Source organism: Mangifera indica, chromosome 2, assembly GCF_011075055.1.
Source record: "Mangifera indica cultivar Alphonso chromosome 2, CATAS_Mindica_2.1, whole genome shotgun sequence".
Lineage (NCBI taxonomy): Eukaryota > Viridiplantae > Streptophyta > Magnoliopsida > Sapindales > Anacardiaceae > Mangifera > Mangifera indica.
Genome location: NC_058138.1, coordinates 16,086,488 through 16,114,315, shown reverse-complemented (window position 1 = coordinate 16,114,315; position 27,828 = coordinate 16,086,488). Strand labels below are relative to the sequence as shown.

Here is a 27,828-nt window from a genome sequence, read left to right as displayed (position 1 = left end):
TCTCTGAAATTTGCATACAAAGTTTATATTTGGGCTTATTTCAGAAAATATTTGGGTTTCGTTTAAAATTAAGCTCATCCAGGAAAGTATAAAAAATTCTAGTTAAATGTAGTTTGAAAAAATCTTAGTAAGGGACATTTAATACCTTTTAAATGAAATTATTAAGTTTAATTCTGATACACCTCAAATATGAAAATGAAACAAACCCTTTAATATTTAGTTCAAAGAGTCATCATCACAGAGTTAATCACTACATTCTTTGAGATAAATAATCACAGAAGGTATAATATAGTAATGGGATTACTTGAAATTAATGTGGCCTTTGCCTGGTACGCTTCAGAAAACAGTATATTTTGATTACACAAGATGACCAAAATGAGAAAAGGAAGAAACTCATTATGCTACTCAAGACTCTTTTTAACTTTTTTTTCTTCCCTGTACCTGTTCTTTCGGTGGGATTAAGAATTCAAGCCCAGGGGAAAAGTAAAAATAAGAAGATCACATGGCAGTATGGAATTTCTGTTTGCAATCAATGTTCCAAATTTGGTAATAATAATAGATCACTCTTTTGAGGTCTAAGCTCAATTCAAAAGTGTAACAAGAAGAATGGTATCAAAATCAGTTTAACTAAGCCGAATTTGTGATAATTGTACCTCAAATTTTCCCATTATAAAGAACTAAAATTCCAATACAAAGTGCTCTCAAGGTTGTAGAAAGTTTCAGGAGCCTGCTTGAAATATTGTTGAAATTTCTGTAAACTACTTGTACCATTGATGCTGCAGTACATCTCTCCATCTTTGAAGATTGAACGTATGATTGATAGCAAGATTAATCCAAGAGTCAGCATCCTCTAAAGCATGTTGGTTAAATTCATTGGGGAGATTTTATAATTCATCACGCTGCTTAGGTTGTTCTTTGTTCATCAAGTCTAGTTTATGTTGTAGTTCCTATTATATTTCACCATATACCCAAACTTATTATAAAAACCACTGGAAGAAGAACTGAACACTGCAAATTTTACAAAAATAACAAATAGATTACCCAAAGCTTTTCTTCTAGGCAAAGAGCTGGAGTAGACAACAATGCAACATATCTGCAATAGTGAACCACAAATTACAGAGCAAAACAACCAGCAGAGAGAGTGAGAGCAAGAGAGAGAGAGAGAGAGAGAAAGAGAAATTCTTACTCGCAACGGCTTGGTTCATCAACATCTGTAACCTCATTTGACAGTCCACATCTCAGCTTAACCTGTGATTATACATTATATTGAAGATATAAATCAATTTCTTGTTCAAACTCCATTTCAAAGATTCTTACTTTTTTTTATCTTCTTGGGCCTAAATGAAGACAAACACTGAACCTCCTCCCTTTTATAGACTAACATTTGTAATTTTACACTCATGAAATGCCATATACAGAATATGACTTACATGTATCTATTGAACAAGAATAATTTTTTTTCACTGTTTAATCCAACTCATTTTAACCATTTCACTGATAATTAAAAAACATTGAGGAAAACAAGACATGACAAAAAAAAAAAAAAAAAGAAACCTGATCAAGTTACCTTCAAACTTCTATCAGGCCCGTTCCAGCACTTATCACCATTCGAAAATAGCATGAAGTGGTAAGAGTCCTCAAATTTGTCCCAGCTCCTAATAAGCAAAAATGTTGAACAGGAGAAGAAAATACCATGTAAGTCAAACCACCAAAGTGAGAGAGAAAGGATTGGGGCATCACAAGGTTCACAACAGCAATATTAATAGTTGACTGTAATAATGTAACCAACATAGAATCAATGATGTTGAAGTCTACACTAGATGATCTGTCCGGCTGACAGCATATTTTTGTCCGTTCTTATCTTTATGCTTACCGATGTGATTTTGCATTTAGATGAATGCAAAAACAGCAATATGGTAGACCAAAAAAAAAAAAAACCAAACAAACAGAGCAACCCAAAACAAAATCACAAGGTTTCTTTATGCCATAGATCTCTTGATTGGAAGAAGAAAAAATATATAGACAGGAGCACACAAGTAGCACCAACATGACTTTCTATCAGTCCACTAAATGATAGCTGGATTTTCCTTGATGTATTAAAAGATCTTGGAATCAGATATGCAAGGGAGAATGTGGTAATAGACACACACCCCATGCGAGTTGAAGAGTGGCCTTCTTCTTGGGTAGCTTCTTTGTATGGGCAAACTTTGTAAAGATACCTGAAGAACATTCACCAAAGAGAAGATTAGTAAATTTTATAGAAGTCACCTAAACTTTGTGGCAGTTCCCTGGAAGATTTAAAATAAAAACTGCCTGACAAGACAAAAAATGATACGAAGGATAGTAACTTGTTCTGCTTGCTCTCAAAACAATGACCATAGAATGAGTAGAACTCCTTCTCAGGCCCTGCAGTATTAAAGTTCAAGTTCAGATTAGAGAAGCCTGATCAACAAAAATAAATGTCAAAGCATAAATATAATACAAATTCTTCTTATACCAACCAAAATCATGTTCTAGCTTTTTTGTCAAACTTGAAATCCTTGACTGTAATTTAGACAACTTGGCACTGGATTCTTCATAATCCTTGCGGACACGATCCGCATCTAAAGAAGCAAAACATCACCGATGATAACATTTCCAAGCACAAATTTTCACTTTAATTAGAAAATATCATAAAGATTAGGTTAGTACCAGATTTGTCTACTGGAGTTTGGAACAAATTAACAGCCTTGAGAAGATTCCGTACAGTTTGTTGCATCTTTTCCAACCAAGATGGGCCAGTTGTCTCTAATAACATGGTTAGATAAATCAGAAACTATGGACTGTCAACGTAAATTAAAAACAGCAGAAGTACTAAAAAGATTGACAAAAATCTAATTAATGAAGACAAAAACTTCAAACCTATGGGCCAGTTGTCTCTAATAACATCATTAGATAAATAAAAAACTATGAACTATCAGCCTAAATTAAAAACAGCAAAACTAAAAAGGCTTCAAACCTGATAAGTCTGAATCATCATCTGTGTCAGATTTGTATGAACTAACATCATGATCCCCATCTTTGTAACTTTCATCCAAATCATTATCTATATGGTCATCATATTTTTCAGCATCATCATATCTTTCAGTGTGATAATCAGTATCAGGAGCATAGCCATCATCCTCATCATCATTTGTACTGTCCGGCAGCTTTTCATGGACTTCATACACTTTATCTTTTGCACCATTTTCCTTAGATTCCTTCTCAGTGTTTTCTCGAGCCCAACGAGAAGCAACTAGGCGACCCAACTCTTCTCTTGACAACTCCTCAGTAGTTTCAGAAGCATCATTCCCCTGCGCAAATTATATACTCTGCAATCACTGAAAACAGCCAGAAATGGCTAGGCTGTGCCAGGATATAGGCATGACACAGGTTCCAACCAAAAGAATGAAAAATTGCTAGAAATATGCAAATTCTGAAAATAAAATCTCTAGCAGACACAAAACTTACATGAATAAAGTCAAATAAAATAAAAAATTCAGATCTATATTATACTAACAATATATTCTTTGGTTGGTCAAAGTTCCAGGTCATGCCAACTTCTCTTAGAAAAAGAAACAAAATATGTTTCAAGGCTTTTATCAACAGAATTATAAACATTTATGGAAAATCAGTGTATTGTTTTAGAAAGAAATGAAAAGTGACATCATAAATTCTTTGTATTAAGATTTTCAAGATTATGAGATATCAAAATGATTGTAAAGAACACCAAAAAGTTACTGTTTCACTCTTCCGTCAGTCTTCTTCATTTTATGTCAAAGATTACATATGACTAAACCAGACATTTATAAAGAATTGTACCAACTCCAGCAATATACGATATAGTAAGGAAAACCAACAAATTTCAAGTATTGCAAAAAGAGCTTAAGAAAACCAACTTCAGAGGCATAGACCTTTGTCTAATGATTAAAAGAAAGATAATTCAAGTACTCAATAAAAAGAATGGGAAACTATTTAGTTTCTACCTAAAATAATATATCTTATGCTATAAGTTGCTAAATTGCTTTTTGAAAGCTGACTGCAGTGTTTTCTTGGTTCATTATTGACCACACAATATAAAAAAGGTGAGAGCCATAGATGCATCATATATGCATGTCATCAGATCCTCTTCCATACGGTTTTGTCTCTATATAAAATGCATAACTATCCTGAACTGGAATTTAAATGCAATTTTATAGTTTCATATGGTGAATATTTTTCTCCCCAGAAGACATCAAAGATTTATTGAGAAAAATTACCATTTTCTTGGCTACCTCATGAGACAGCTCACTTCCAGCATCATGACCACTTTCAAGTACAACTTCAGAATTGTCTTCCCTTTTTGGTGAGGCAGATTGTTCTATCTTTTCGGCTGCAATCTGTATGGAGATGGAAGAACATTTAACAGTTTGTTGAGATGGCATGACTCAAGGGGAACTCTGTTAGTAAAAAGAATATATATATATATATAGAAATAAATTTATTAAATGGTTGCAATTTACCTGCTCCACTTCATTCACTGGTTTTTCCACATTATCAGAAGTGCCATCATGTTCACCTTTAGCTGCTTTGTCATCTTCAGCATTTTCCTTGGTCATGTCCCATTAAAAAGCCAGGCATGTGAGAACTTAAAGAAAATAATTTATTTGCATTGCCATGGCTTGGTATCCAAGACATTAGTTACAGAAGATAAACATCCACATTTGAGCTTATACATAAACACATGGTCCCAAGTGTTCCCATAAATAGAACCAACAGGTAGACGATATCATTACTCAAAGCATTAACCACAAAGTCATTAAATAAGACAAATTCATTCCTATGCAACAATGACTGTGACTAAGTTATGTCAAATCAGCTGTTATATATAAAAAAATAGGTAAGTTGCAATCATCAGAGCATTGGTAAGCCATTGCAAAACACAAAATTAAAATGAGAGTGACAAAATTACAGCAATCGCACTTACATTTACAGATTGATGAAATTTAAGCATCAAAAACTAAAGAGCAGTCTAACCTGATCTTTAGAAGCATGCTCCAAGACACTAACTTTATTGTCACGTGTACTATCTTCAGGCTTTTTTTCAGAGCTAGTATGCTCCTGGACATCATTATTTTCTTGCATATCTTCACCAGATTCACTTTTCTCCCTTTGAGCCTTTTCCTCAGCTTCTTTCTTCTCCCTCTCTTCCTTTTCTCTTTGCAGACGCTCTTTCTCCTCAGCTGTTTCTATTTGTTCTTTATGCTCTGCATGAGAATTTAAGCAAAAATACTTGCATAACAGTGAACTAATTGCCCCCAATGAAGAAGATATACTATTCTACCAAAAACAACGTAAAATGTAAAAATATAGATCTAGGACTAGAAGAAATGATCAAACACCACCAGAAGTAGTATGCAACAAAAAGTACAAATTTGGACAGCATGCATGCCGACCAAAATTGCAGGATGAAACTGCTCTATGTCCACAAGGGAAAGGGCATGCAAAGTCAATAATATAAGATGAAGAGTAAAGAGTTATTCCTTCAAAATTTATATGTTTACAAAACAGTGGCAGTTTTCCATTTTTAAAATTAGAAAATTTAAGCAGGATAGCAAATAAAAAAAGGGCAATATAATAAATTGACGTTGCCCCACTTCATTTATAAAATGGTAGGGTCAAGCATATACATGCATTTTCCCCACATTAGAAACAAACAAACATTGCTTAAAGAAATAATAGTAAAATTATGTACCAAGAAGTGGTTCACATGTATCATAAACCATACATTAGCTCTAAATTCTAAGATTTCCTAAATGATGGTAACAGGAGAAGCAATACTTTCCATGTAATGTGTAATGTTGGCACTGAAGGAACAAAATGTACAGAAAAAAGAAAAAAAATTTCAGCATACATGAAGGACGGTTAAGGTAAACATATATCTACACATTTAACTAAAAAAATAACAGTAAGCAATACAAGGTGGTGCTAGGTCAAAATAAGATAAGGGAAAATTTTCACACTTGATTTGGCTACATGCATCAAAGGCCTAGAGTAATGCAGCTATGAGGTAACACTGATTACATGCAAGATCAAAAGAGAGAGAGAGAGATAAAAAGAAAGGAATGTGAGAAAAATATAATTGTAAGAGATTCAATGAAGCACATAATAAAAGTATTCACAATGCCAACCCCAATTAGACCACCTATAAATGGATAAATAGAAAAACCTATAAGTTTCAAGAATCCTCCTAAACTAAAACTAAATTATTTCTAAATTATAGAATTATAATGATACACACATCATCTTCTTCCCACTAGATATTTGTAGTCCATTCATGCAATTCAGATAATACATGTCCAAGCAGCTTATCTACAAAGTAGGAAGTTATGACCAATTACAGATGCAACCTAGCCTATTTTAACTTTTACTCCCTTTTTCTAAGGTGATTTTTGTGCAAAATCAAACATTGACAATCTTCCTTAACATCAACTACAATTTATATGTACATATATCAAGTTGCAATTAAAACTGTTGTATTGAAATCAAATAAGCATACAACTCTTATTAGTAGGGCTCCAACCTTGGAATTCTCATGAGTGAATATAGTTGAAGAATGAAGAGATTTACAAAGACCAAGTACGACACACAAAGCCATACCTTTGAACTGTTGAACGAGCCCCTTCAGTGTTTTTTCTTCATTTTTCAACTTTGATAACTCTTCCTCATCTTTCGCCAGGCCCAACTTTGCTTTTTCAATTTCCCGGTTTCGTAAAGTAATCCCTTCCTGATATGTAGCTATCTTTTTCTTCAACTTATCTCTAGCCACTTTGCCAGCCTCCCAGCAAGTGTTTGGGCAATTCACCTTACCATCGTACTCATCACTCCCATCACAGCAATCTGCACAATGTTAAACAAACTCCTAAGATCTATTTCTCAAACCCCTAATGAACGACCAATTTCAACATCTTCAAAATATTCAGAGGAGAAACACATATAGGTATTTCAAGTCACAACAAACTTACCACATATACCATCATTCACTTTGGAAGAAAATATTGTAAGAGGAGCATGTCCCACATTCAAACAATAAAATTTTCCATTTGGACACGCTGATGTTCCTGTAACTCACAAAATATAACTTAACATAAAGAAAGATTTAACTTTAAATTCATAGAAACCACCATAAACACAGCAATGGAGAAACTCAGCACAAATAAAACTGACTGGAAAACAATGTCAAATAGTAACTGGTTAAAGGAAAACAAATGAAAACCCAACTACAAACCAATCACCATCTCCGGGGAATTAAGATTGTTAAACCATATATCACTAAAGTATATCACAAAAGAAGGGGCAGCAGTGGAAAATCACCACAAGCTGAGGTGGAATCAGTTAGAGTTTGAAAAGGGTTGTTAGCTGATAAAAAGGCTGTAGGAAAGGGAAAGGAATTCAAGGAAAAAGTAAAGGGGAGTTTGGGGAATCAAGGGGCTACGGCCTGGAGGCTCAGACACCTCTGTTGCCAGAACATTGTCTCTTGTTATTGCCCTGTTCAAATAACTTCAGCAAGCCTAGGACTGTTAACCTGAACTATTTTAATTAATAAAGATATCTTCATTGAATTGTGCATGTCTGCGTAATGTGTGAGTGGAGAAGTAAGAGTCATTTGCTGGCTGTGTAATTTCTTGCAAGTTGGCTGAACTATGGCTGGAGAAGTGGGAATCTGCTTGGGGAGAAACTGGATGTCGGCTCAGGTATGCAAAATTACTTCAGGATCTGCATGCATCTCCGGGGAAGGTTATTCTGGGTTTTTCAGGACATACAAGAGGGGTTCAGCTATAGTGTATCGGGAATGGCAAAAGAGTAATGTTAGAAATTTTGTGGTAGCATGCGAGGTGTGCCAAAGAAACGAATACAAAGCTCTTCGCTCAGCTGGTTTGTTGCAACCTTTCCCATTCCCACTCAAGTTTGGGAGGACATCATTATGGACTTCATAGGGGGGTTGCCGAAATCGAACAATTATGACACCATTATGGTAATAATGGATCGATTTACAAAATATAGTCATTTTCTCCCTCTTTAGCACCCATACATAGCACAACAGGTGGCAGGAATTATTTGCTCAAGATATAGTCAAATTACATGGGTACCCCCGCATCATTGTTACTGGTAGGGATAAGGCATAGAGTGTTTCTAAGTGCATTTTGGTCTAAGGTATTCCATCTTGCAGGTACAACCCTTAAGTTTAGCTCTGTTTATTATCCTTAGTTGGATGGGCAAACAAAAGTGGTGAACAAGAGCCTTGAAATGTACATGAGGTTTTTTTCCGACACACCACTAAAACAATGGGCGTAATGGCTTTCGTAGGTTGAATTTTGGTTCAACAATACCTACCATGGAGCCACAGGGATCAAGCCCTTCAAAGCCTTGTTTGGCCAAGATCCTCCAATTCTATTACTGTCTAGGGATACGGAGTCTATTGTGGAGGACGTAAATGTTCAAATTTGAGACAAAAACCTCATATTAGATGAACTAAAAGAGAATTTGGTAAAGGTTCAAAAGCGGAAGAATAAGTATGTTGACAAGTCTAGAAGAGAAGCGCAATTTCAATTGGATGATTGAACCTTTTTAAAATTGCAGCCTTATTGGCCATGATCACGAGTCACATTCCCAGCATATGAGATTGTGGGTAAAGTTGGTGTTCTAGCCTATAAATTAGCCCCTCCTACCTATGCTCGCATCTACCCTGTATTTCATGTGTCCCAATTAAGAAATGACCTGGTCCAAGAATAATTAGTTAACCACTTCCCGCTTGTCTTATTGATGATATCGAGTTACAGCTCCCACCATTTTGTATGTGCATAGGAAACCACCAAACTTGTTAGTAACTAATCCACTATTGCTACCAACTTTCCTACATTTCACCTTGATGACAAGGTGAAACTTTTTGGTGGGGGTATTGTTAGACCATCTATCATAAAGTATATCACAGAAGGAGGGGCAGCAATCGGAATTCACCACAAGCTAAAGTGGAATCATTTAGAGTCGGAAGCATGAGTTCAGCACAAGTGGAAGGATTACAAAACAGAAGAAAGATTTGAAAAGGGCTGTTAGCTGATAAAATGGGTGCAGGAAAGGGAAGGGAATTCAAGGAGGAAAAAGTAAAGAGGAATTTGGGGAATCAGGGGGCTACAATCTGCAGGATTTAGCACCTCTGTTGCCAGAACATTGTCTCTTGTTATTGTTCTGTTCAAATAACTTCAGCAAGCCTAGGATTGTTATACTGAACTATCTTAGTTAATAAAGATATCTTGACTGAATTGTGAATGTGTGTGTACTGTGTGAGTGGAGAAGTAGGAGTCATTTGCTGGTTGTGTAATTTCCTGCAAGTTGGCTTCTGCTTAGGGAGAAACCAGAAATCGGCTCAGGTACACAACAGACTCCCAGTAAAGTAAAATAGCGTTTTTGTTTCTCTTAAAAAGTAAGATAATGAAGTTATATGCAATACTGTTCGTAATTGTAAAAAGCTAGGAACTTCGCAAAACCTCCTCTACATCTAATAAGAAATAATAATAAGATAAAACAACAAATGTGCAAATCTGATTAACAATCAGCTGATAAGCAATAGATAAGAGGAGAACAGAAACTAGGACCTGGCTCATCAGTGCCATCAAGACAGTCACAATAGTCATCATTGAGCTGAGTTTTAGTGAATTTGTTGGATCCATCTTTGCATTTGATAGTATCAGACGAAGTCTTGTAATAATTCTCATCTGGGTACCAAAAAAAAAAGTAAAAAAAAATAAAAAATCCACTTCTCAAAATCAAAGAAAATTAAACTAACAGTATTAAAAAAGAAAAAAAAACGACCCTGGGGAGAAATTCCATAATAAGGGCGTTTAAGAAGAGGAGAGGAAGCTGCTGATCCGCCCAAAATTGAACATAACAAACCCAAAATTACTGCAATGCTCAATAAACTATAAAATACTCTCATCTTCTTTTTCAAAATCAATTTTTTCTTGCAGCCCAACCGGCACACAAAGACAGGGATGGAGCGTTGGTTTTTAGTTTACCTTATTGCCCAATAAATGAAAAGCATTCGAAGAGTTTAATTTTTTGCTCTGTTTTTGAGTGAAAATATTGAATTGAGTGAATGACATTATTCCACCCAAGGTTTAGCTTTAGAGCACTTTTTACCCCTTAGTTGGTACAACTAATGTTTTTTACTCAAAATTACGCATAAATAATATGTTCTCACCAAAAATTAAATTATGTTAATAAAATAATAGTATTAAAAATTAAAATTATTATTTTATTTATATTATTTCAATTCTTTAAAATTATCATATAATTATAGATTAATAAAAATTAAAAATAACATTTTAATATTTTAAATTATATAGTAAGTTTCCTATTTTTCCTTTTTTTCATTTTCATATTTTATTCCTTTTTTTCTATGAATAAAAGTGTTTTTATCGTATCATCATATATTAAACTATAATTTTTTGAACAATATTAGGATCTTTTAAAAAAATTTTAAATATTAATCTATTCTTAATGGTTTAAAAATTGATAATTACATTTTTAAAAAATTAAAAAATACAATAAATTATCAGTATAAATGTTATATTATAATTATTAGAATCATATAATAATTTCAAAATATATGGGGTTTGAAAAGATTTGAGAAATTAACTTGAAAACGGTTCAACTTTTTTAAAAGTTAAATTATCATGCTTAAAATATTTGAATATGATTAAATTTTTTTAAAATTAATGATAATAAAATTATTATTTTACCTTTAAATAGTTAACTATTTTTAAAAAGAGTTTGATTTTGAGTATACAAAGATTATTTATACCAATTGACGGGTGGCAAAGGGCATTGAACCCATACATAGGTGAAAAAATGTTATTTACTCTATTGAATTTCTTTTCAGAGTATTAATTAAAACAATAAAACTACGTTTACCTATTTTTGATATATAATTTATGTACACATATGAGGTGTTATCATATAATTAGATGTTTCTTTATCATATGATGACACATATTTTAAAATCACTTAATTACATGATGACACATCACTGTATACATAAATTATGTACTAAAAATAGGTACATATAATATTACTCTTTTAGTTTGATTTTACCTTAAAAAAAGAGAAGATTTTAAAATTTGAAATTCATTAAATGGGTTAGCTGGCCAAGCAACCATGGTCGGGTAGGTTGGTCAGCTTGTCAAGTATGCATAAATTTTTTTTTTTAATTCGTAATAATCCACATGAAATAAATATAGTTAAATTTTATTATATTATCTTGTAGGTTTTATGCTTTAATTAGATGAATAGGTGAGTTTTATACTTCAACGGTATAAATTTATGTCTATGTAATTAATTAGATAAATATAAAATATAAAATTATTTCAAATATTTTATATTTTAGATTATATATATAATAGAAAAATATGAGTACATAGGCATATATGAAATAAATATTAGGGTATTTTAATTAATATCTCATTCTTTTCTATATATATATTAATCGAGGGTAAGCTTCAACATATTGCCCGCCAAAAGTGAAACAATTGTTTCCGTTGCCAAGTTCGAAGGTTGCCCGCTAATAGCATCTGTCTGGGGCTGATTCTGAAGTTGCTTCGCCTGATCAGCTTATTTTTGGCCTCCCAAGCTTATTAGTCTTTGCTTGCCAACGCTTTGCTTCCTCCTTCTCTCAATGGTTTCTGCTACTTCCTAGAGCTTTCTGCTGCATCTTGGAGCTTTTTGCTGTTGGGTTACCTTCCTCTTTGGCTGCATTTTCCTATCAAGGAGCTACTTTTGGATGATGCTTTGGATGCTTTATAGTCTGCTGCTTCTGTCTGCTTTAGTCAAAGTGTGCTTTCGTGGCCTTTTCTTAAGCTGGTGTAGTACATTGAAGCCAGTTTTCTCTGTCTCTCCTAGCCTACGCTTGAGGATTTTGGAGAAGCCTTGCCCTGCTGTTGCTTGTCTCCTATCCATTTGCCATCTTCCTGCTGCTGCTCTCCTTGGTTCCTTGCCAAGTTTTCTATTGATTTGTTCCTGGATTTTCCATATTTTATTGGGTACCATGTCTTTTTCTAGTCGCCTAGGCCCAGTCGCCATCTGTTGGTCTCTTGGTGGCTGTTAGGATCTATTCTTTTTCTTCATTTTTTATGGTAGTTATTTCTTGTGTTTCTTTTAGGGTGTGGTTTGACTACTTGTTTTATTTGTTCGTTAGTTCTTTTATTTGATTGTTTTGTTATATGTCAAATTTGTCTTAACGATGATTTTCTACTAATATTTCTCGAGTTTTAATAGTTTTAAATCTTTTAAAGATCTTGTTATTAATGTTTTAAATATAAAAAATACAACGAATTGTTTTGATTAATTAAATAATATAATTATTTTTTATCTCCAAAATTGAATTTGAATTCTCTCTCTCTTATGCAAAAAACATAATTACGAAAACTTTTCTATCTTAATCTTAAATTTCGGCCAATACATATTCTAATGATTTTATTTTTTCTCAATTCTTCACATGTTTTGTATTTTTACTTTAGTTTTATTAAATATTTAAAGGCGTTGGTTCAAAATAATCAAAAATTAATTTAATAATTTATTTTTTTGTTATTAATATTTAATTTATCAGATTTGGTAAATATATTATATTACATAATAATATCATCTTATTAGTTTAAAAAAAAAGTCTCTAATATTATTAAGATTACTTTCCACAAAAATCCAAATATTTTAAATTGCGAATGGGCCTTGTTCCTCGGCCTTAGGCTTTTCTAGGGTTTCTCAGTCATCCTCTATATGTATCAGTACCATCCCCAAACGCTCATGACTCTTCTAAAAAGAGCAGCCGAACTGCTTCTGCTTTCGGCTTCAACGTCTAGTCTTTTGTTTGAATGGTAGGCATATGACTTATGCCCTAACACTGCAATTAGTCGATGCAAATAAAGTGCATCAAAGAATCTATCCTTAGGCTTATGCATACTGAAACTTGTGTATGTATACTCTACCTTTGGCTCCGTTCTTCTTTAGGAATTTACGGTGGCAAGGTAGATACATGTAGGTATTTTGTTCTAAAGTTTGAATCTTGATTATGGTTTTTGTATAGAGTTATGAATTTGAGGGTGGGTGATGAAAGAAATCAGACGGATTCCCACTGATTTTTCCATGATAATGACAACTATCTACTTCTGACGCCTTCGATTCATCATAATTTTATTTATTTAGTGGTTCTGTTTTCTCTTTTTGCGTGCTTACGTATAAAATTGGCCGGTGATGTTAGCAAAATATTTGCTACTCTTGATGTGGGGTGGGTTTCTTCGTCCCTCATCTGATGATTTTTATCCACCAAGATCTCTGAGGCCTTTCTTTATTTCTTCTGCTGTCCATAGTGTTTTCTGATGGTGATCTTTTAGTCTTATGAAAACATTAAAATACAACAAAATTCACACCTTCAATGAAATGTTTTTTCTTTGCTTCTCTGTTTTTTGACCATTAATTTGATATTTTTCAACGACTGCAAATATGAAATACTTTTGGCTTTACCTGAGTTGACGGGTTGACAGGACTGAAAATGTGTAACCTTGGCCTAATATTTTCCATTTTTGCATGTTAATTTGATAAATATTTGCCAGTCAAAATGGAGTCCAAAAGTATAAACCCTGATGGGAATATGTGACCTGAACCCTAATGGCAGTATGCGAAGCAGGCCATAAGGATGATCCTGTAGATTTATCAGCTTCTAAAGTCTTCAATACAGCCAAAGAAATAACTGCTAGTTGTAGCTGGGTCAATCATCTTGTGAATTATCAAGCGTATAGAAATGGAAGATCTCTTATATATAAAATAGTAGAATTCAAATAAGTTTACAAGTAGGGTGTTGAGTCAATCTAGTTGTTAATAAACAACTCCTGCAAAGTTATCTGGACTTATTGGACTGACTGCACCACTACTAAATGGACAATGGTGATAATTGAGAGCAGCTATAAGAAGCTGAGTTGGTTCAGTAATTTACAGTTGACTTGATTGCATCCAATACCTACATCAAAAGACAAACAGAATCATTTGCACCAGGATTACCTGTCAAAAACATCATTAATACAAAAAATGCTGAAAAGGGGAACTCACTTTGTTCTTGGTAGGCATGTAGAAGGGTTCAAAAACAAGAGGAAATGGGGTGTCTAGACCGCAAACTCTAGCAACAGGAGCTTCTAACTGCAAGCCATTTCATCTTTCTGAGTTATTAATAGTCATATAAGTAACAATAACATCAAACACAAGTTTGAGTAACTTAACATCTACATAAGGAGAAATTTTTCCAACAAGGGATGTTGATACAACCATACAATTTCTCCATGACTGGATGGTTGTACCAACATCCATTGTAGGGAAGATTTTTTTAATAGCTTCAAACAAAAGTAGAGAAGAAGTCTGCAGGAATGATTACTCTTAAGAAGCAGCGATCGAGGATAGAAGCAGCGATTTCAGCACCAAAACCTCCAGTCACTGGAGCTTCATGGCTTATCTGCATAGAAGGCAGCAAACACGATCAGATTTCTTGTAGTAACCAATTATCATTAAGCATCTTTTCAGAAGGGTACTTTCTTACAAGAAGTCGTCCAGTTTTTTTGACAGAGGCCTCCACTGTCTCCTTATCCCAAGGTATAAGAGTTTTAAGGTCTATCAGTTCACAAGAAATTCCATCCTGCAAAGCCACAAGAGTATGTGAGGCAGGAGATGCAGGAAATTCAGGAGTCAATTAGGCCAAAAGACTTATTCCCACCCAAGGTATAGGGTAATTTTAAACTTATACCTGTCAACTTCATAAACCTAAAGTCCCACCCCTAAACCAATTTCTATTAAAATTTTTAGTTAAGGTTAAGGATAAAATTATCATTTTATTTCACCTAAAGTCCCCCAAAACTTTTTGAAACTTTATTTCACCTCCTAAATAGTTTCAATCTACTGCACTTTTTTGAACGACCTCCTCTTTTTGTCTCTAACCACCTTTCTACCCGAGATCAAGTAGCCGTTAGCCTAACATCCTTCTCCAGCGAGATGGCAACCTGGTTCTTCCCCATTGAGTGTGATTTTCTCTACAGCCTCTATTCCATGTCTCTCTCTTGATGTGTTGTTAACAGGCAGAGGAAAAGAGCGAGTCGACGGTGGGAGAGAGAGAGAGAGACCAAGTTGTTGTGAGGAAGAAAATGAGTTGTTGTCATGCCGAAGAGAGAGTGAGTCAACGGTGAGAGAGAGAGACACCAAGCCGTCGTGAGTAAGAAAACGAGTCGTCGTTGTGCCGGAGAGATATGTTCTGTCATGTGGGAGACAGAGATGTTCCATCGATGAAAATCGCAGAAACACTCCCCGTGTTGTTGCTATTTTTGTCGTTCGACATTGTCATTTTGTTGGAGAGAAACTTGAAATGAATTATATGGGGGCAAATGAAAGTTTTAAAAAGTTTTGGGGGAGACTGAAAAGAAAAACTTGAAAAATTATGAAACCCTAGAGTTGGGGTAGGGGGAGGTCATTTTTCAAAACTAGAATAAATGAGGTTAGGGGGTAAATTGTCAGTCTCTACAATTAATATGCAAAAAACAAATAAAATTTTAGTTTTTTTGATATTATTATTAAAATAACGATTTAACCCTTGACCTTAACTAAAAATTTTAACAGAAATTAACTCATGGATGAGATTTTAAATTTTTGAAAGTTGACGGGTATGAGTTTGAAATTACACTACCTTGGTGGGAATAAGTCTTTCGGCCAATCAGTTAAAACTATACCAGAATAGTATCTAAAAAATTTTATAAAGGTCTCAGAGTTAATAATTTTTGTGACAAGATTCACTTCACCTTTTCAGCCTCAATGCAGGCTTGCTCCATGATAGCAAGTTGAGCTCCCCAGCCAACAAGTGTTATGTCACTGCCCTCTCGAATCACCTGAATAATTAATCTATAATTTTCTTAGTTTCAGAATTCTGTAAAGAAGATAAAATACACAGCAGCATACCTCTGCCTCAGATAAAGGCAACATATAGTCATCCTCTGGAACCTCTTCTACTGACAACCGGTAGAGCCACTGAAGGTCCAAAAATAAATAATTTTAGTTACAAATATCATAGTTACAGAAATTAAATATGTATGAGTCAAATCGACAATAAGGATATTACCTTTGGCTCGAAAAAGACAATAGGATTTGGATCTCGAATACATGACAACAATAATCCTTTTGCTTGTCGTGGGCTTCGAGGGATGACCACCTATAAATTCATTCTCTAAAATGTTGGAAACAAGGTACTTAATTTAAACAAGAAGTTCAGATCTACCTATCAACAGGTTCCACAAACCAATACAAAAGGAAATATTTTTAGTAATCTCCGTCTAACCAGCAAACTTAGCTGACTAAGAGATGCTTTAACAGAATTGTATAAAAATAATAATAATAAAGGGAATATTTTCACAAAAAAAACATCAAAATTAAGAAAGTGGTTACCACCATCTCACAATATGATGCAAAATGGTTTCTATAAGTGAGACCAAATAGTTTCATCCAACTCCTCAAATCCAGCACTTAGAATGAGGGGCACTGCCCCTAAGTGACAAGGGGATGATATAATAAATGAAACGAAAAGAATAAAATAAAAAGATAAAAACCAAAGGAAAAAGAAACTTACTTTGATACCGGGAACATGACAAAAGAAAGCTTCGGGTGATTGTGAGTGATAATGCCCACCATGGCCCACAGCTCCATAAGGTGCTCTTATTGTTAATCCTGCAGAATCACACAAAATCTCATCAAGGTCAAGAAGATAAGGGGTTGAGGGTACACAAAACCAGAAAGGAGAGAATGTAAGAAAACATTATAGGAAAGCGGTAATAAACATTACCTCCACAATTAAATTGATTTCCACTCCTATATCTAAATTTTGCAGCTTCATTGACAATCTACCAAGAAATTTATGTCAGCTTAAGTTATGGACCAACAAGAACACTAAGTATCTGGTATAAAAAGTTTACCTGGTCAAAAGCAGGAAAAATATAATCTGCAAATTGAATTTCTGCAATGGCTCGATTTCCCTACACATGAAATGAAAACAAGAGTTGTGTAAATCAGATGAGAGATTATAAATATAATCACAAATAAATAAAGAAATGAACCTCAAGTGAGGATGATTTCAGTGCTAGTGCAATAACAAAACTCTTAAGCATACCATGGCTGCCAGACCAATGCCAAATCCAACAATTCCCTGCATACAACAAAATCTAATGTCAAACTTTCAAGCATACATAGCTCAAAAGACAGAAACAGTAGTCCATACAATGTGGGGGGAAAAAAAGGTGTAATCAAAGCCTAAAAGAACGTCAAGATACATGTCTGCATGTAGTGTTATATTAAATGAAAATATTGTAAGACCTCTTGGGACAATATGCCAGAGCATTAGTGTAATAAAGGAGTTCTTGACGCTAGAAGTGTCTGCTAAACATGCATACTCTGTAAAACTGGAATACCTGTTCACAAAGAGGGGTATTGAAAACCCGGCTTTTACCAAACCGATCTGCTAATCCCGTTGTGCAACGGAAGACTCCACCAAAGCTCACATCTTCCCCAAATACATATGCACTGTGAAGAAACACAATTATTCATAAGCAAGCTCACTATAAATGACTGAACTTGAATTGGAGAAAAGAGACACCAATAATAGCAAAAGAAGAGAACATTCATAGCCAGAAAAATACTTCGAGGTCAAGAGTGTTTCCATGAAAATTCACGGTGCAAGTGAAACAAACAGAACTGACACTTCAGCATACAAAGATCTTACAGAATAAAATTAAATTACTCTTCAGAAAGAACCTACCATGCATGAGCAGATGAACAACAGCCCAAAGGTAAGACATTATATAATTAGAAAGTAATAACAGCAAAATAAAGTTTTGGGACAAACAAAAAAGTAAATTTCTTAACTCTGCCTTATTTTCACATCAAACATGTTTACATTCCTAAGCTCAGAAAGACAAGAATGTAGATAGGAAAATATTATTCACTTGAATATAAGCTAAAAGTTAGGTCTCATTCCTTGGTTTGGTAAGCTGGCGATGAAACGTAAGCACTCTTTCTTTGAGGCAATACACCAACATTGAGCTTAATTTTGGGTTAGCTAAGTAAAAAACAAAAACAGAAAGCAGTGCACAAAGTTGTTGCTTCAACATTTAGCTGAGGATGGTCACAGTCTCAAATATAATTTTTGGATAAAATTCAGTCACTTCCCAAGTGTTTAAGCAACTGAAAAAGTTTACAAGAGAAGCATCAACGACGCCACAACCTTATGAACATTAGTCACTTATACAAGAATCTAAGCTGCAAAATTAACGATATTTCATCAAAATCAAAACATCCAATAAACATTTGACCCAAGCAGTCAAAAGAGTTTTATGATTTTGATAATTTAGAGGCAAATGAAGGCGATCATCAAAGGACTCAAAGCTACAAATCATATTAAAAAATGCATTTAAAAGATAAGGAAGCATAAGAAATTATGTCTCTTTCGCGAATTATATATCGAAATTCAGTATTTTCAAAATCTTTTTGGTAACAAAGATCATCTTTAAGCAGCTCAACACAAAGAATCAAAATCATAAAGCAAGTCATGTGGGTATTGGTGAAAACAAACCGGGAATCGGTTTCCAAGGCGATGTGAAGAGCCTGATTGATGGCGGAGTATAAATTCAGGGACTTGCCACCGCCAAGTTGTGGTTTTTCTTCTTGTTGCTGTTGAATTGCGTTCTGATAAGAACAAAAAAAGCGGCTCTTCGCAAGAGAAGAACCCAGTCTTGTTCCACGAGTAAAGAAGGCAATTGCAGTAGCCATGTGTGCCAGAGTTCCAACTTTCTAGTTCGGAAATTGGATGGGTCTCAACGATGGCTTGGTGTTATGTTTTGTCGTTGAGAGTTTCAGAGTTCAGAGCTGAGTTGCCTTTTGTTACGTACAGGTATCATGCTAATCCCAAAACTTTCTTAGGAAAAGGATATACTACTGGGCCCCCATAAGTACCAGTACCCCTTAATCATGGATGGTAAGGTTATCGCCATAATGAAATGTAACCTAACAGTTATTATAAGATGATACTTAGCATATGGTTTATTGATTTATGGTAAAAGGACTTGTTCCGCTTTAGGTATAGTGAATCTCAAAGTTATATCCTTCCATTTAAAAAAATTTAAATATTTACTAATCAATCAATTTTTGTTAAAAATCTCAATTAATATTAAGGGTAAACTTGTTATTTATATAAAATTTTAAAAAAATAAATTTCTTATCACATTTTCCCTTCTTAATATAAAAATCTCACAATCTCTCCCTTCCTCCACGCCCCCTTCCCCCAAAAAAAAAGATTTCTTTCAAAGTTTAAAAAGTGATTATATCCATCTAAGCTTTTTCTCCTTCTCCAATGACTTACTTTTCATTGTCGTTGGTCAACCTTCTCTCTTTTTTCTCCCTCGGTCTATCTCTTTGCTTTGATTTTGCTTTCATTAGAGACAAAGATGAAGGTTATTATCTCATATGAAGATGTTTTATCTTCGTCTAAGATGGAGATGACAATCTTTGTCTCTGATGAAGAATGGAAGAAAAAGACGACTAACTAGGGGAGATGAAGGAGAGAAAGTCAGCCAATAACTAGAAAGAAATTGATCATGAGAGAGAAGAAGAGAAAACCCTAGGAGGATAATTGCTATTTTTCAAACTGTAAATGAAATTTTGAGGGAAAAAATGTGAGTTTTCAAATTGGGAAAATATAATAAAAGTTTAACTGTGTAAATTTTTTATTAAACGACGAATTTATCTCTATTTCTAATTCATATTTTTAGTAAAAACTGACATAAATAAGTGTTTAAATTTTATAAAATTTTAAGATTTTACAATACCTTGGGTGAAAACAAATCTTTGACCTTTGATTTATAAGGCATCTTGACTATATCATTTGAAGCTCTTAAATAGAAACATTCTCTCCAACCCCGCTGGGAGGGTATGGGGTGAGGCAGGCAGCATGCCTCATCTACCAATTCATGGAGTCTCCCCAAGAAACCTGTATGCATGATGAGATCCAATTACAGACTGAGGATTGTGGCACCATTCCGAGACATCACTTCAGAAGAATAACTCTATAATTTAAAGCATTTTGACATGTGTTTGGCAGAGTGAAGATTTGTGATTTAACACCGAAACTTTTATACACCCCCTTTCTACTTTCGGCATCAGCAGCGCAAGTTCCAAACAAGGAAAACATAAACCCAAAACGAGAAAAGAAAGAGGCTATGAATAAAAAGATACTCTATTTCTTTGCTTAATTAAAAAGCTCTCCATTACATGGCAATATATTTCCCGCCTTGCCTCTAGCTCTCACAAAAACCACAGAAAAGGCAAGCTGCTCCAGATCTAGACTTACAAGACAGGAAATTACCAAATAGATTTAAAAAAAAAAGACATAATGGAACATAAAAAAGCCACTAAAATAGCATCACTAAACCCAAAACCCTGGCGAATGAAAACTTGTTAGAAGATAACCCACTATTTAGAAAAGGAAAAAGAAAACAGCCCACCATCAAAGGATGGGGCATACTACTCGGATTCTGAAATGCCTAGCCTGCCACACCAATTTTTAAAAGACTTCAAAGTGAGCTTCCATCCCTCAATGAAATATTGACTCTCAAAGCAGCAGGATAGATCCAATAAGGCGGCCCTGTGTAAAAAGGAGAGCTGTTCAGAAGTTGGATTCTGTACTATGCCTCAAAACTTCTGTCGGAACTCCTTCGAAAGAGGCTCCAGTTAACCAGACCGCCTTCCAGCACCAGCCAGGACTAGCAACTATTTGCCAAAATCGCCTTCTCTGTAACAACTGGTTTACCACCCCTGTAGGCATCTCCAGTTTTTGCAACTGATCCATTCTCAGAAATCTTCACATCTCCGTTGGCCTGAGCAGCGAAAGTAGGTTCTTTGCTCAAATCTGTGGCAAACTCCAATGATTTTTGTGACTTCAGATCACCATTTGAATCTTCTTTCTTTTCCTCTATGGGCTTTCCTTCCCATACCTATGCATTGCCAAGATCAAGAGAATGCAAACAAATTTCAGCCTCAATAAAAACAAATAGTGGCCAAAAGAAGGTGACACATAGGAAAATGGAAATCAAATTGGAATTCTGGGAAAGGGTATATCATGCCTGTTTCTGGAACTGCTGTTGTTTAGCCTTCTTTTCTTGAATGGTCTTCTGTCGAGCTTCATAAAACCCAAAGTCATCCAAAATACAAGTTTTACTAGAATGTTCCTTGAATATTTTGATCACTTTAAGTCCCTGTTCTAACTTGATCTGCACAGCCCCATTTAAGCTTGCGATTAGAAATGAGAAGAAAAGGAACAAGAAGTAAAAAAAGTGTTCATTATTTTTGTTACTGATACGTTACACATATAACCATAACTACCTCTTGGGTGTCTCGGCTGTTAGTGACAGGCTTGTTCTCATTGTTCTCAAGAGTAATGTGCTTCAACAAACTATTGGGTACATCCTTCACAACATGCCATGTCACCGGGAAACAGCCAGTCCATTTATCTTGTTGCCAATACTCCACATTCTTGTTAAAATCAACAGGTCCTGTCATCTCCGCAAGGCCAACAAATTGCCCACTTGTATTGACCTGTCAAAAAAATTTAAATTTAGAGCAAGTACAATGGAAATAGTAACAACAAATAACGTATGGATTAGTTAGATCAGTTTCTCACCGAGAAGAAAAGAAATACAGGGCAGCCACCAGACTTTTGCTGAGCCTCCTGGTATGCAGCATCAAGCTTCTTGTTTCCATTTGGGGTGCTTGCCCAGACATTATACTTGATACTCTTGTGTACATCATCCTCACTGTATGACTTAATCACAAAGAATTTAGCATCAGTATACTCCTCTGGGAAATCAGCTTTGTTGTATTGTTCTCTATCTAGAATTGCAGTAGTTGCCTTTTCTTCATCAGTTGTCCCATTTGTCTGCACATTCTGCTCTTTGACTGCTGATGCAACAGGCGCTGAGGCCTTTTGGTTCTTGGAACCCTTGGCCCTTGGTCCTCTGTTAAGCTCATTCAAGCCATCCATATTCTCACTACCATAACCAAAGTAACCACGTCCCCTGGTTTTATGCTTGCCATCAACAGCCAACCATCCACCACGCCCATTTGTTCGTAAATCATAACCATTGGTGCCAAAGCCCATCCCAGATCTAAATGTGTTACCATACTGACCATACAACTTGTTTGGATAAATTCTATTCACATTCATAAAACCCTGTGCGGTACCCATTGGTCGAGGTTGGTGCAATCCCTGTAAAGTCAGAGAAAAGAAATTTTCAGTTGGCAGACTAAAATGATTATCGCCTTACAATAATAATGCAAAATTTGAAAAATTCCTTACATACACATTCTCAAGTAATAAAGCAAACAATTAACCACACAATGTTATACTCATAATGATGTCAATTTTATTTAATTAAAATTAAATGACAAAAGAATTCATAGTTGTAATCCTCCACCAATTATTCCCATAACATTGGTTCACACAAATTTTAATTTTGTCCCTATCAATTTCTTTGTACCCAAACCAAAAAGAATCAAAGCAGGTAAAGATGATCCAGCATACCATGTAATGAGAATTTGGTCGATAATTTTGATTTCTTGAAGAAGGAACATTGTTGCCATTTGAAATTGGAGCATTGTATGTTGTGCTATTAACTGGTCTAAGCTGTGAATCCGAAATCATTGAGCCATCCACCCATGGGATAGAAGACCGCATCCCATCAAAGCTAAATCTTGGATCTTGATAACCAGATGCAGGAATACGCCCAGGCAATGAACCCCTTCCATAAGTATTATTTGAGTTAAAGGAAGAGGTTTGATATGATGGTTTAAAAGGAGTAGCACCATTACTTCCCTTAACTCCCCCATTTGCAACAGTGTTGGATTTCCCATTAGTTGTTTCTACAGGCAAAGGTTTTTGCTCTGGAGCCACAGAGGTGGAAGCATCCAAGGGAGGAGCAACAGGGTTGGGGGAGTATGGACCACTGTTTGGAGTAAGCGGTTGGAAATAGTGTGGATACTGGTAGTGCTGAGGTCCATATAACTGACCATCAGTTCCCATGGTTGGAACAGGTGAAGTTGCTGGCGAATATGGTGCATAGGGTGCATATCCATATCCATGGTGATACATAAGAGACCCGTTATCCCCATATACTCCCTGATAATACAGCAGAAGAAAAAAATAAGAGTTCGTCAGAATAAAAAACAAACAGGGTAAAAAGGGTCTCAGACACAACAAACAAATTATTTTAGAGGAATGATAACTTACAGATGTCATTCCATCTTGACCTACAATTCCATAGTCATCAAACTCATTCACATTCCCATCATACCCTATGCAAATTGATAAAAAGGTAAATGCCAGATTAACATATTCTCAATTCATCATGATATACACTATTTAGCACCAAATAAGGCATCCATAATTCTAATACAATAGGCGAAGTTCAAAGGTTACTCCTTACCTCCATAGTAGAAAGTAGAAGGATAACCATTAGGTACAAAGCACACGTTGGGATCCATAAAATCATTGAGAAACGGGGTTCCCAGCCGCTCTGTTGGGATTTGACCAGTTGCAGCATTGCCCGAATCAAATTGATTGGCAGGAGGCTGTGTGGAAAATCCAAATATTAAGGAACCATTAGTTTTCATTCATCATAAAACATATTTCTACCAAACATGTCCTGAAGGCAAAAGCAACAACTACTAGAAACAAGTAGCTGACCTTCTTGTTAGGTTCAGGAATTTCAAGAGTCTTGGTCTGCGAATCTAATGACAACTTCTGCAGCAAATCTGAAGCTTCTAAAGAAAGCATGGTAAAGGAAGACAAACTCTTTTGGATTAATCGTCCAAAAACAATATTAAAAATACCATCCACTACATGCTCCAATCACTAGATTTAACTCAAAAAATATAATAAGCAGCCCATAACCGAGAAAAAACAGTAAAAAACCACAAGCACTTCACAATGAATTCAATCATTTAACAATAAAATCAGATCCTTGGCCACAAACAATATTGCCAGCATGCTAGAAACAACAGAAACAATGAAAATCACAACAGAACATCAAGAATTTTCAGCAATTGAATCGAATCAAACCAAAAGTAAACACACCAACGTAATAGCACATACAATATCTCAACAAATCTAAGCATAGTACACCTAATAAAAACTCCCAACTTTGAAAAGCTAATAATCACACACAAAGAATTCACCGCATAAACCCCAATAATTATGCGGAAATCCCTAAATAAAACCGGATCTACTCGACACACAGAAAATTAACAAGAGCCCAGATGGATCCAGAGCATAAAAAGGAAATTAAAGTATACCCAGATAGTTATTTTGATAAAGGATACGGTCTACAGGAGGAGAAAGTGTAGTAGCCATGAATTACACAACAACACGACCAAAACAACAACAAAGAACGGATCTTGATGTTTTGTAATCTTATAAAATCCTAGAAAAAACAAACAGGGAATTTAAAACCCTAAAAGACAAGTAATTTGAAATGGGTTACTCTTCTCACCAACGCTCGCTCACACAGCCGCCAGGGGTGGGTTTGGGTTTAGCGAAGAAAGAGGGTTTTGTCAATCCAAAAGCGGTGATTCAAATAGCACCACGGACGCCTTCTTTTGGGTCTCACCCGCGGGATATTTTATGATCTCATCACCGTGATTTGATTGGGCAGATCCACCACGTGGCGCGCGGCTTTTGGGTTTAATTATTTAATTGTTTTTGTTTTATTAGGGGTGAGGTGGGTTTGGGTGCCTTAAAGGGTGATAGAGTTTGGGTTGTACAAGTTTGGAAATTTCGTTGTGCTAGTGTTTGAAACCCTAACTGGAAGCCACGTGGAGGATTTTTATTGGTTACTTGGTAGGTCAGGGTTGACTTGAAAGAATGTTTAAATTGATAATATTAATATTTTATTTTATAATGTCAAATTATATGGTATAAAAGTAGTATTTATGAAAAATATATATTAATTTTTCTAATCTCTTAATTATCTTGACAATTTAATTCTAAATGAATCATATTTTGTATTTATTTATAAATATATATTATGAATATCAAATATTTATTTTTCCACTTAAAATCCTCATTTGGAAAAAATAAATTTAAAAATTATATTTTATGTGGATGTCAAAAATATGAGATATTAATTAAAATAGGTAAAATTTTTTCCGCTTATACCTTTTTAGGCAAATCTACAGTCATTTTACTTTTACAAGTAAATTTATTTGTAATTTCAAAAATACCCTCCTAACCTTGTATGCGTAGGCGCTAAAGAAAGGTTTGAATGCGTGAGTGTGTACGGAGTGCGCGCAGTGCGCGCGGTGCGTGAGCAGTGCGCACACCCTCATTAATATATATAAACAGAGTGCGCGCGCATCCTTTCTTATATATATATTAAATAATATAATATAATATTTAAAAAATATAATAAATATATATATATATATTAAATATTATAATATTTAATATAATATATATAAATAATAATAATAATTTTTAAATATATATTATTATATATATATTTATTATATTATAATTATCTAAAAATTATTATTATTATTATTTATATATATTAGATTAAATATTATAATATTTAATATATATATATATATAAAAGAAAGGGTGTGTGCACTGTACACCATTTTCTTATATATTAATATAATATATTATATATTATATTAATATAATATTTAAAAAATATAATAAATAAATATATATTAAATATTATAATATTTAATATAATATATAAATAATAATAATAATAATTTTTAAATATATATTATATTATTATATATATTATATTATAATATTATATATATAATATAATAATATAATATATATTTAAAAATTATTATTATTATTTATATATATTATAATAAATATTATAATATTTAATATTTATTTATTTATTATATTTTTTAAATATTATATTATATTATTTAATATATATATAAAAGAAACTGCGCGCACCCTCACACTCTGTTTATATATATTAATGAGGGTACGCGCACTGCTCACGCACCGCGCGCACTCCGCACGCACTCACGCACTCAAGTCTTCCTTCCAGCGCCTACGCATAAAGGGCTGAGAGGGTATTTTTGGAGTTACAAAAAAATTTACTTATAAAAATAAAACTACTATACGTTTACCTAAAAAAGTATAAACAGAAAATTTTTTGCCTATTTTAATTAATATCCCCAAAAATATAATTAGCTTTCATTCCTTATTTATTTTTTTAAAAGAAATTTATTTAATTATTATTATTATTATTATATGGTTCTTGGGAAAATAAAAAAATTCAAACAATTTTAAATATATTATCGAATGCAAAATAAAGTATATATTATTCAATATATAGAAGGGCATTTATGAGAAATAGTAGTTTTTCAATGGTGACTATTTAGAAAACCAATGACTTAATAATTATTATCTTTTTAATTACAATTTTATCCCTTATAAAAATTACTAAATAAAACATATAAAAAAGTTGTACGTATACTCTACGTAGGCTATGATAAATCCTAGTGTTTTAAATTAAAAATATATATTTTATATCAATGATTGTTACACAATGGAAATAAAGCATATAAAATAAAACGAGTTTGATAAAGACCACAAACTACATATTTTATAATTTAATTCTATGCTCTTATAGCTTTTTGTTACCATTTTTACTTTCTCATAATAAAACACCTGTATATAAACTAGGGGTGGATTCAGGCCAGATCGAGTACGAGCCCCCCTTAGCTCAAATAAAAAATAGTTTGGTTTGAATTTATTAAGCCAAAATTAAGTTCAATTAGGATAAAAAATAACTTAGTTTGGTTTGATTTTATAGCTCGAATTAATATTTGAATTCGTAGCTCGATTTATTTCAAATTAATGGTTCAAATTTATAACTTAGATTTATGGTTTCAGTTCGTAGTTCATTAACAAAACAAAATGACTTCGTTTTATTTAAATAATATTTAAAATTTTTTATTTGAGTCAAGCCAAACCACATTCAAACTATTGAATTTGAACTGATTTGAGCAATGAATTCAAGCTAAATTGAGCCACGAATTCAAACTATTAATTTAAGCCTTGAATTTGAGACAGATTCAAACTAAATTGAGCCAAACACCCTTTAACTTGAGTTCGGTTGAAATTGAAAAACGAGTCAAAATTTTCAAATCAAGTTTGATCTAAATTTGAATCAAGTGAACTTGAGCCAAGCTACATCAAACCGAATCAACTTTCAAGACTGAGTTGATTCAGATCGTATCCAAACCTAATATAAACAATGGAAATAAAGTATATAATATAGAAAGAGTTTGACAAATGTTATATTACAACTATCAGAGTAATATAGTAGTTTCAAAATATATAGAGTTTGCAAAAATTTTAAAGATTGATTTACGATTTTTTAAATATTTTTAAGGGTTAAATTATTATATTTAAAACGTTTAAGTTTGATATGGAACTATTATTTTAAAATTTTGTTCAAACTGATTGAATAGTAAAATTATTATTTTATTTTTATACTATTAGTTTTTTAAATAAAATATAATTTTGAATGAAAAAATATTATTTATACTAAGTAGAAATAGACATTGAACCTAATCTTTTAGCTTGATTTGTTGTTGTTCCTCGATGATAGATAAAATTGGTGGCATATGGAAGGAGAGGGAGAGAGAGTG

General features: G+C 33.7%; 3 protein-coding genes and 2 non-coding genes across 7 annotated transcripts; 2 read left to right on the top strand and 3 right to left on the bottom strand.

Annotated features, from left to right (window-relative positions):
* Positions 1–535: 535 nt before the first annotated feature.
* Positions 536–10,064, bottom strand: LOC123208842 (glucosidase 2 subunit beta-like). 2 transcript variants are annotated; one of them, XM_044626428.1, is made up of 16 exons: positions 9,868–10,064; positions 9,651–9,770; positions 7,023–7,118; positions 6,658–6,897; positions 5,035–5,264; positions 4,521–4,619; positions 4,278–4,397; positions 2,999–3,332; positions 2,692–2,787; positions 2,502–2,603; positions 2,349–2,406; positions 2,151–2,219; positions 1,568–1,655; positions 1,187–1,248; positions 1,042–1,093; positions 536–947 (listed from the first exon to the last, which is right to left on the bottom strand). In XM_044626428.1, exons 1-16 carry the CDS (start codon positions 9,989–9,991, stop codon positions 885–887), a joined length of 1,953 nt encoding a protein of 650 aa, XP_044482363.1. In that variant the 5' UTR covers positions 9,992–10,064; the 3' UTR covers positions 536–884. The 2 variants fall into 2 exon arrangements, with proteins under 2 accessions (XP_044482363.1, XP_044482364.1); XM_044626429.1 differs by having other exon boundaries at positions 4,521–4,607.
* A 3,082-nt stretch (positions 10,065–13,146) lies between these two features.
* On the top strand, positions 13,147–13,223 carry LOC123209854. Its single transcript, XR_006501161.1, has one exon. It is a non-coding gene; the product is annotated as a small nucleolar RNA R12 (small nucleolar RNA).
* Positions 13,224–13,291: 68 nt separating this feature from the next.
* LOC123209838 lies at positions 13,292–13,388 on the top strand. The gene has a single exon (XR_006501146.1). It is a non-coding gene; the product is annotated as a small nucleolar RNA SNORD24 (small nucleolar RNA).
* Positions 13,389–13,839: 451 nt separating this feature from the next.
* Positions 13,840–19,035, bottom strand: LOC123208841 (2-oxoisovalerate dehydrogenase subunit beta 1, mitochondrial). Of its 2 annotated transcripts, XM_044626426.1 has the most exons (13): positions 18,695–19,034; positions 17,535–17,646; positions 17,237–17,272; positions 17,043–17,102; positions 16,913–16,970; positions 16,700–16,797; positions 16,196–16,285; positions 16,036–16,104; positions 15,879–15,965; positions 14,633–14,728; positions 14,471–14,548; positions 14,152–14,238; positions 13,840–14,062 (listed from the first exon to the last, which is right to left on the bottom strand). In XM_044626426.1, exons 1-13 carry the CDS (start codon positions 18,889–18,891, stop codon positions 14,027–14,029), a joined length of 1,104 nt encoding a protein of 367 aa, XP_044482361.1. In that variant the 5' UTR covers positions 18,892–19,034; the 3' UTR covers positions 13,840–14,026. The 2 variants fall into 2 exon arrangements, with proteins under 2 accessions (XP_044482361.1, XP_044482362.1); XM_044626427.1 differs by lacking the exon at positions 13,840–14,062 and having other exon boundaries at positions 14,180–14,258; positions 18,695–19,035.
* Positions 19,036–20,335: 1,300 nt separating this feature from the next.
* Positions 20,336–24,721, bottom strand: LOC123208840 (YTH domain-containing protein ECT4-like). Its single transcript, XM_044626425.1, has 9 exons — positions 24,493–24,721; positions 23,858–23,934; positions 23,598–23,742; positions 23,402–23,466; positions 22,697–23,290; positions 21,797–22,381; positions 21,499–21,711; positions 21,240–21,386; positions 20,336–21,110 (listed from the first exon to the last, which is right to left on the bottom strand). The coding sequence occupies exons 1-9, from the start codon at positions 24,521–24,523 to the stop codon at positions 20,880–20,882; spliced, it is 2,088 nt and encodes a 695-aa protein (XP_044482360.1). The 5' UTR covers positions 24,524–24,721; the 3' UTR covers positions 20,336–20,879.
* Between the last annotated feature and the right edge of the window lie 3,107 nt (positions 24,722–27,828).